The 10009-nt window shown below is 41.3% G+C and overlaps 1 protein-coding gene across 1 annotated transcript; it reads left to right on the top strand.

Moving 5' to 3' along the window:
• The first annotated feature begins 1277 nt into the window (after nucleotides 1-1277).
• LOC132833301 (SPARC-like protein 1) lies at nucleotides 1278-10009 on the top strand. Its single transcript, XM_060851467.1, has 8 exons — nucleotides 1278-1784; nucleotides 2378-2783; nucleotides 3865-3986; nucleotides 5729-5849; nucleotides 6447-6574; nucleotides 7780-7928; nucleotides 8526-8674; nucleotides 9396-10009. Exons 1-8 carry the CDS (start codon nucleotides 1278-1280, stop codon nucleotides 9422-9424), a joined length of 1611 nt encoding a protein of 536 aa, XP_060707450.1. The 3' UTR covers nucleotides 9425-10009.

The raw sequence follows: 10009 nt of genomic DNA, 5'->3' as shown, positions 1-10009 counted from the left end.
TTCTCAGAACTTTCTGGATTGAACATTTATTACATAACACTGATGTCAAAATGTCCTCCAATCACATAAATGCCTTTTTATAATACAATAATTCTTAATACAATCAATTCCCCAGCAGGGAAAAATTAATGAAGGCAAAATACTGCAAGGGCCGGGAATCTGAAACAAAGAGAATTAATGTTGCACGTCTGGTATGAATTTCTGAGGAGTCATATTGGACTCAGAACATTAACTCTGTTTCTCTCTGCACAGATGCTGCGAGACCTGCTGAGTTTCTCCAGCATTGTGTGTGTTTGTTTAAAGGGACAAGTTATCATTCCTATACTCCACAAAGTGTTGTTAGACAATTAAAAGTGAACATTTTAAAATGTCTAATATTCTTGGTTCTTTTTGTTTCCATGTCTCTTTTCTCTCCTTCTTAATAGCACCTCTCTCTCTCTCTCTCTATTTCTTTACTGGATCTGATTTGATTCTAATCCATCTGTTTTTTTTTGTCTCTATTATTCCTTGGTTTCTTTCTCAATCCTTAAATATCAGTGCCTGAGGGGATACACTGTTGTCTCCTGATGCACTGTTACCCTCACCTTGTCATTATTAGCTCATATTTGCAAATGGTCAGGATGTAAGGAACCTTCAAATCAAAGGATGCAGGAAAATGTTGAACTAATGAGAGACAACATTTGGTGGATTAGTGCAACAAGACCTGGGTTATTGCTGTCTGTTTGATTTCGTCTCTGTGAAGCACTTACAAAGTTTTCTCAAAATAAAAAGATTATGAAAGTGTGCTAATTGTTCCTTGAACATAGACTAAGCCTTTTGTAGAAACAGACTTTACTGAAAAGCATTTAACATTTTGTTAATGTGTCTTTATTCTGTAATTACAACAGAATATGAACCTCAATCAACTAAATCCACTTGGAAGCCCTTTTCAGTATAGAAATCGTGGTCCCTATGGTACAAGACGCAATTTTATCAACCACTTCTTGAACAACAGGTTTCCATACAACAACAACTATAACTGGAGATTTCCTTTTAACCGACGACATAACACCGGTGGATATTACCCTGGCCAACAATTTCCCTTCCAAAATCCTAACCAGCAATTTCCTTTCCAAAATCCTAACCAGCAATTTCCTTCCTACAATCCTAACCAACGATATTACTGGAATTCCCAAAATCCGGGCCAGTTTCCTTATTATCAAAATGTCTTCCCTGCTTATCCAATGTGGAGAGAAAATGTTTTGGGAGTAAATGCTGCACAAATGGATGCTGAAAGCATGAGTGCTGAGGACTCGGTCAGTATGGAAGATACTCCGATCACCATGCCCTTTGGAAATGTGCCACTTGAACCTGTCATGCCAGGTAATGGAGATCCCTTTCTACCAGGTTATGAAGATCCCTTTCTACCAGGTTATGAAGATCCCTTTCTACCAGATAACGAGGACTCCTTTCTACCAGATAATGAGGGACCTTTCACACCAAGTGTTGATCCCAATGCTGCGGATGTTGGGGTTGAACAGGAATCGGAGGCTGATGTTTCGAATCCGGAGCAACCTCTTCTCCCATACACTGACTCTGTGCAAGGAGGGGACCCATTGGGCTCAAACGTTGAAGATGATTCTATGATCAGTGAGAGCCACAAGGGGCTGAACCAACAAAACACAATCTCTGAACCGACCGGATTGGACGTGACCCATGATGGAAACATGAATAATGAACAATTTGCCAATCAGCAAATGTCAAACGGAAACTTAGGTGAAGATGATCAAACTGAACAGAATGAGGTATTTTTCCTTTTTTTTTCTCAATTTACAAGCAGACAGTTGAAAAGATTAATCAATGAATGATATGATTAATAAGGAGCTGAATTTCCTTGAACTCCTCACCTGGTAACACTGTTCTATAGTCTGGTGAGGATCCATTCTGATTCACAGTTTGGTACCCATCACATTTAGGTTGAGATGTAAAGCAGTCTTCATTGTTGATTATTTCTGACCCAGAGGCTGCAAACTATAAACGGTTAGAAATCTCTGCATAATCTCCAAATGCCTCATGCTCTGTTGACAGCAATCAGATGAGGGACCATTAAAGATACAAAACCTTACCTTTGCAGCAGAGTAACAGAATGCACATTAATTAGCAAACTGTTTCCATTTCCATTCTCAGCTGGATGTCCATGCAGGAACTTTTTGAATCTCTAAATTCTAGAGTTTTTTACATTTGCAAATAACAAGAACTAAATTACAATGTGTAAACTTCCAATTTAAAAATTCCTGTTTTTTTTTAAGAAAGCTGTTAATGTGACCAGGAGAAACCCTGTTTCACAGCTGTTCACTTCCTTTCTGAAACCTGATGGAAATGTCCTTCTCATTTGCAGACCCAGAATCTTGGTACCAACACAATGGACATGAACCCACTACCCCTTTCAAATGATAACGATGTTGATGATATAGAATCCAATCTCAACATTGCAGAAGCCAATGACAATGAACTGGATTCCCAGGAACAGGATACCACTCAGTCCAGTGAAGAGAATCTCAATCTACCGGCTTCAAATGATGATGAATTCTCTGATTCTGAGGATAATGACAGCATTAATCCCTTTGTTAATAGTGGTGCTGATATCAATCAAGCAAACACCACAGATTCCAATCTCCATGACGATGAAATTAATGGAAATCATTTCAGTGACAACAATGGTCCTAACATCAATCAGGTTGGGAATGATGAAGGAGCAGGTGAAGATGACAGCACTGTCACCAATAACATACAGAATGAAGTCAGTAAGTATCACGTCAGGCTAAATTTATTGGTAATAACTTATTTGAGTGTTAACTGTTTTTTGTACCTTTACACTGAACTGGAGGGGCTTTACTGTACATCTCCATGACTCTATATTTCTATGGTATTGTTTACACCTCTGGTCCAGGAGATCCAGTCCCACTGCTGTACAGACGTGTCATAACATCTCTGAGCAGATTGATTAGAAAATATCAAGTTCAAACTAGCACTTATTCTCAAAGTTTCATGAACACCAATCCCCAACAGCATCAGAATATTCTGACAGTGGTCAGAGGTGGTTGTGTGTTCAGTCTCAGAGCTAAGCCATGTTCAAGACAAGCCACACGACGATTGAGGTTCCTAGTGAACCTGGGAACATTACTGTTAACTTTTGTTTTAGCTGCTTGTAATTCCTCAAACATTGCAAAATCTCTCCACCAACTCATCCTCCTCAAGAACACAAGTTTATGCTGGAATAGGAACACAGCAATAGGAATAGGCTATTCAGCCCCTCTAGCCAGTTCAACCATTCAATGAGATTGCGGCTTTTCTGTCATCTAAATCCATATACCTGTCTTTGGCTCATATCCATTAATACCTTTGTTAAACAAAAATGTATTCCTCTCAGATTTAAAATTAACAACTGATGTTAATTTTGTGGAAGAGAGTTCTGAACTTCTACCAGCCTTTGTGTGTAGAAGTGTTTCCTAACATCTATCCTGTGTGATGCAATTCTGGAATAATCAGGCTGCGAGGCATACCAACTCCCTCCCGAGGTAAGGTGCTGAGGACAACTCCCTCCTGAGGAAAGGTGTGGAGGGACAACTCCCTCCTGAGGAAAGGTGCTGAGGACATCTCCCCTTTGAGATAGTGACTCGCATTAAGGGAGGACAGGTGTCAATATACAGGTTATAAATGTTTATGTTAACTTACACTAACTGGCGAGGTTTGAAAATAAGGTTGTTCCCAGATTGTGGAAAGAATGCAGTGCACAACTGAATGTCTGCCTGATTATTGTATTCTCATATTCACCAAGAATGAGAACCTGATTGAGCTAATAAGTCCTTATTGTCCTTTTTTCAGATTCCTGTAAAAACATGCACTGTCGACACGGGAGAGTCTGTAAGATCAATGAGATTGGAAACCCTACCTGTGTTTGCCAGGCTGTGACAAGCTGCCCTGTAAACACTCCTGAATTAGCACAAGTAAGGATGCTTACTCATTCTCAACCTCATCCAAAAGCAGTAGCGAGGATACAGAAGGAGTTCAAACTGTCATCATTGCTGCTGTTGGTTCCTTGGCCCCATGGTTTGGCCAGGTGATTGAGCAGGGTGACACTGGAAAGGGATAGAGCACACCGGGAACAGGTATAGTTTCATAAAGAAACACAGGATCATGGTCGTTTCTGAACCAACCCAGCATCCACTTCAAGAGAAGACTTTGACAAGTTAGAATATGAATGAATGGAAAATAACCACAGAAAAGTGAGATATATTTGTTGAAATAAAGTTTAAAATTTTACATAGAACATTACATCCAGAAGGAGGCTCTGTTCAACAAACTATATCACTAGTTTCACTCTGCTTCCATTTTTCCCATGGCCCTCTTTTTCTTACTTTTAAATATTTATTTGATTCCTTTCTGAAGTTTTTAAAACTGCTGTTTCAAGCAGTTCCATAAAAACGTTTAATTTCCCTCTGACTCTTCTGTCCTTGCGTCCTTCAAGTTTTGATCTTCGGGTCAGTGAGAGCAGTTTCTCCACATTTATCAGACATCCTTGGGATTTGAGAGCCCTCTGTTACCTCTATCACCAGTAACCTTGTCTTCCCTAAAGGAAGCTCCTCCAGTCTCTCCCCATCACTGAAGTCCCTCATCCCTAAAAACACCCTTGTGAATCTTTTCTGCAGCCTCTCCAATGTCTTCATATCCTTCCTAAAGTGCTCAGAACTGGAAGGAAGCTTCTGGTTGAAGTCAAGCTGGTGTTATGTACAAATTCAGAATAATTCTACTTTGTTGGTCAAAGTGCTGATGAATAAAGTCCAGGATTCTCCATACTTCTTGTACATTCTCACCCCATTCCACCACCCTCCGTGATTTATGTACACGTTCACCCAGTTCAGTTTGCCCTTTAAAATTGGGCCCTTTAGTTTCATTTTTTCTCTCCATGGTCTCCTTAACAAAATGAATCACTCCTCAATTCTCTTCACTAAAACTGCATCTCTGCTTGGCTGCTCAATCCTCAATCTACGTTCTTTGGGAAATTCTACACTATTCCCCCTACCCCCCCTACACTTTCCAGTCGTTCCATGTCCTGGTCCATCCACAGGTTTTGAAACTATGTCCTGAACTCTGAGGCCTAGCTCATTAATGTGCCCACACTACCTTATCTTTACAGGCAGTTGGTAGTTCAGTTCCAGTTTTGCTGCTTATCCTTGATTCTGATTTATCTGGGTCAGACCCATTTATCTCTTGAAGTTGACTTTCCTCCAGATCATTATTCTTCCTCTGGATTTCTCTGTCCTATGTTCTGAAGTGAACCTACCCTTAGCCTGCAATGCTCACTGTCCCTACACCTTCTCTCACTTGATGTATCGGCCACCTCATGTTCAAGAATCCTCTCCAGCACAACCTGCTTTCCCAGAGCAGCTGCTACAGAAATTCCTTCCCTACATCCCCTGGGAACTCTTGCCCCTCTCTGCTGGGTACCCCACGACTATCCCGGTCTATACTTGGATACTTAAAGTCCCTCCCTCCCTGCAATTAATTTATCATTCCGGCAATAAATCACCATCATCATCATCAGAAAAACAGCCAGTTTTGGTAGATCTGGAAGTATCCACGGGGAGAGAACCAGAGTGAATGTTTAGGTCCATGACTTCTCATTGCTGATGTAATTGGATTGCTTTAAGCTGTTGCCTCTAGTTTAATTGTCTGCTTTAATCTGTAGGTGTGTGGCACTAACAACATGACGTACAGAAACCCTTGTGAATTCTTTGCTTCTAAGTGTCTTCTTGAAGAAACCGAGGAAGAACATAACATCCACCTGGACTACATGGGACCCTGCAAATGTAGGTAGTAATTGTTTGCAAAGTAAATAAAATCCATCACTATTGACCATCGCTATAGAGTGGTGACCCATGGACTGTCCTATTCGGATTCTTCCATTTCATATTTAGAAAAATACATTTGCAATGTTATTAATAATGTATGAGTTACATCACAGCAAGTGTTGTGGTACAGTGGGCAGTGTCCCTGTCTCTGAGCTAGAGCTCAGTGTTTGACTCCCACCTTGGACCTGTGAAAACAACATCACTGGAAACAATTAGATGGTTAGTTTGTTGAGTGAAAATTCGCTGGATTTCCTACATTACAACAGTGAGCACACTATATAAATGCAAATCTTTCTTTGATGTTCCACTGATAAAACTCACAGCATTTGTAAGTAGCCGAAACAGGAACCTGTAAGATACATCCAAACATGAATCAGACAGACCTGTTCACATCTGCACCATTGAACAGCAGACTGAGGATTGAATTGATCCAATTTATTTGCAAAGATATTAATTAGCTAACGCAGGCTGGGGCAGTATCGCTGGGGAGGTTTGTTTTGCATTGTGTGTGAAACAGAAAGAGAACTGAAATTTGTTTTGTTTGGTCCTGTTCAGACATCGCTCCATGCGTGGACAATGAGCTGAATGAGTTCCCTCTACGTTTACGCGATTGGTTGAAAAACATTCTGATCCATGTGTATGAACAATCCCCTGGCCTCCTGTCTCAGAAAGAGAGAGCAGCTGTAAGGGAATTTCTGTATCCTTCCAGCAACAATGCAGCATTTTTCTATGCACTGAACACTAATATGGAAACTGTTGTCTACTGTTACAATCTAGAATGCATTGTCTTAAGCAAAATTAGTGGCAATTTTTAAAAATGACTTGGTTAAAATTTTGCCGGGGATAAATTTATGGACTTCTGGTGAAGAAGGGAGGTGAGGGAACTAATTGGGAAGATCTTTCAAAGAGTTGCCATAGAGAGGATGGCTTGAATGGACTCCATCTGCATTATCATTATTAAAGGATCATTCGAGCACCAGGAGCAATCGGGTAATGATTTGGTAAAATATAATCCCCAATTATGTTTAGCTCCGTGAGAAAAGTTAAATACTTTTCTCTTGGTTTTGGTCATCCCTTCAAACTCTTGACCAAACCAGCTTTCTACTTGGCAGTGGGCTGGAATATCCGGGAAGTGCAGACTGCCCGCTGTGGGAATGAGACCCTGGAATAATGTAACTCCATTTGGGTACTTTCTATCTGGAAGGGATGCTGTCATGGACAAGGGCAGGAGCAGTCTGTTTGGTTCAGGCCCATGCTGGGGAAATGATGACTCTGGGTGGGATGGTGAGGAGCTATCCTCCTGAGCTCACCCTGACTGTAGGTCAGTCCCCCAACAGCCCTATCCCACCAACACCCCACCCGGCAGCTGCTTCCTCCCCCCCCCTCACTGTACTGGCTTGTCACAACTCTGTGTCCCTCGCTGGTTATCAGGCAGTCAATGCGGCTAGTGTCGTGGTAACATTGCTTGGTTAGTAACCCAGTCAGACCAGCCTAAAGCTCTGGGGGCATTGAGTTCAAATCCTGCCATGGCAGCAGGTAGAAATCAATAAAACCTGAAGGTGAAAACTTGCCTCCCTGACGATGACCATGAAACCACCATTAATTCTCATCAAAGCCTATCCTGTTCGCTAGTGTCCTTCAGAGAAGGGAATCTGCCAGCCTCCGTGTGACTCCTGGTCCAGTGCAATGTAGTTGCTGTCTGTAATAGCAGCTGAAGTCTGGTTTTTTAATATTCAATCTTTTACCAACCCCAGGAATTCAGGCACTGAGTCTGAGCACACACTGTCACAGGGGCCATTCTGATCCAAACCTCCTCCATGGCTAATTGTGATGTGGAATGCCCTGCAGTAACAAAACTGGACAATCATATCCATACGTCTTTTCCTAGATCCAGGAAATCTATGATGATGAGCAACGTCTTCAACCCGGAGATTACTCTCTTGCCCAGCTCTCTGATGACTTCAATCAGAATTACCATATGTACATCTACCCAGTTCACTGGCAGTTCCAGCAGTTAGACCAGCATCCCATTGATGGGTAAAGTTGGATTCACCTTCTATTACAGTTTTCTTAATTTTCAAATCAATGAATCTAATGTGATAATACTCATTTAATTAATGCAAAGGACCTGGAGTGTGGCTGGATATGTTGTCTCTGTATCAAGATCCATCTGTCTTTTACAATTAGAGCTTATTGGAAGGAAGGCTTCCTCTACCCTGACCTTCCTTAGATTTATAACAGACACAGAGAGTGCAGAGAGAAAGAGAGAGTTACCATTTTGAGTCTGGTCAAATTTCCAGCATCCGCAGTATTTTGCTTGCCTTGGAGATCTAGATGATATCTATAGAAGCCATTCCTGATGAAGGGCTTATGCTCCTCAGAGGCTGCCTGACCTGCTGTGCTTTTCCAGCACCACATTCTCAACTCTGATCTCCAGTATCTCTAGGCCTCATTTTCTATTTGGAGATGTAGCCAACTTGTCCATCATGAAAACTCAGTTTATTCAAATATTCATCTTTCTTGAAAGCTGTGACTGTTAGATAGTGACAGATGTCAAGCCACAGTTGAGCACAGTTCCCCATTTAGCCAATCAAAATGGAAGCTGACAAAACAGTTAATGCCTTTGTCTTTCAGTGTCCTTTCCCACTCAGAACTGGCACCTCTCCGGACCACATTAATTCCCTTGGAACACTGCACAGCAGACTTCTTCAAAGGCTGTGACCTCGACAAAGACAGAGGCATCTCTCTGAGAGAATGGAGCATGTGCTTTGGCATCAAAAAAGGTGGGGGCATTTATCAGGTAAACCGAGGTTTATAAATGGGGACAGGAGGGTAGGCCACAAGCAGAAGTCATTAGGGAAAGACTTTCAGAGTGAGTTTGTGTTGTATGTGTTTCTGTGTGTGAGTTTGTGTGTGTGTGTGTGTGTGAGCTTACATGTGTGTGTCTGTGCAAGAGTGTGTGAGTCTCTGTATGTTGCGGGGGGGTGGGTAAGAATGGCCTCAGTGGATGTGGACTGAGCTGAGATTGTTGGAAAGATTAAGGTTGGGGTGCTGATAGATGGAAATGAATTAGAAAACTGTATAATTTAGTGGAGGGGGTGCGTGGGTGTGGGAGATATTGGAAAGTTGTAAAAATTTAAAAGGAATACAGTGAGGCTATAAGGGGATTTGAACTGGAGGATAAATGAATGAGACACAAAGGGACAAGTGAGATGTTGAATGCGATGTATGGATTGGATCGGACATAGACTGTGGAGTTTGGGAAAACTGAATCTCACAGAGGCTGAAGAATGGGAAGTTATTGAGGAGAGCATTGGAATAGTCAATGAATCGGTGACAAAGGCATTGTGGAGGACTCCAACAGCTGAAAGATCATTGCTGGCAGCTTCTACTCGAGATGAGATTGGGTGGTTTCACAGTTGGAAGATTCGCTCAGAATGATAGGAATAGAATTGAAAACCAGTGGAACCTCTTATTGAAAGTTGACTATTCTTTCTGTTGCAGAGGATATTAATCCCAACTTTACCTTCTAAGACTAGCTGCACTCAGGAGGGTTTTGGACATCTGACAGTCTTTGACCTATCTGGATGCTACCGATGGACAGTTAATATCACCTTCATCACTGGAAATATTCAAACAAAAACATCCCCTTTTTTGAAATTTCGATAAGTTCATTTCATTTGGGGGCATGAGACTTTCTGGTATTATATAGAATAGGTAATTACAAAATGCTGACCAATCCTCAAGGACCTTTGTGAATTTCCCAGGTTGGTTGAGCATCTGGAAGAATTGTAGCAGTAACTATTATTAACATCAGTAACTATTATTCACATCACTATTATTAACATCATTAGCTAGTAAATATCAGGGCACTTTGGTTTGGTGTAGCATCCATACAGGGTCATCAAAGACATGGGTATCCCTATCAGAGGGCACTACCACAGTATCCATCTCGACAAGTTTTTATATGAATATAATTGTAGATGTATGTGAGCATTTTAAAAAGTTGTTTCTGTAATGAATGGAACTTGATTTGGTTTGTGTAGATTGCTTGCGTCTGCTCTTGTTAAGACTATTTGATAAACTCTACTTACTTCCAATAAAATGCTTTGGACATA

The sequence above is a fragment of the Hemiscyllium ocellatum genome, chromosome 36 (genome assembly GCF_020745735.1).
Source record: "Hemiscyllium ocellatum isolate sHemOce1 chromosome 36, sHemOce1.pat.X.cur, whole genome shotgun sequence".
Taxonomy (NCBI): Eukaryota; Metazoa; Chordata; class Chondrichthyes; order Orectolobiformes; family Hemiscylliidae; genus Hemiscyllium; species Hemiscyllium ocellatum.
The sequence above is the reverse complement of the archived record's forward strand: the minus strand, read 5'-3'. Positions and strand labels throughout refer to the sequence as shown.

What these genes read in the sequence shown, in the direction of transcription:
- LOC132833301 (XM_060851467.1), top strand. Translation starts at nt 1,278, where the DNA reads ATGAGTGCTGAGGACTCGGTCAGTATGGAAGATACTCCGATCACCATG. An exon ending in CTCAGAAAGAGAGAGCAGCT is followed by an intron (nt 6,575 to 7,779) that starts GTAAGGGAATTT and finishes GTCTTTTCCTAG; the next exon opens with ATCCAGGAAATCTATGATGA. An exon ending in GTGCTTTGGCATCAAAAAAG is followed by an intron (nt 8,675 to 9,395) that starts GTGGGGGCATTT and finishes TTTCTGTTGCAG; the next exon opens with AGGATATTAATCCCAACTTT.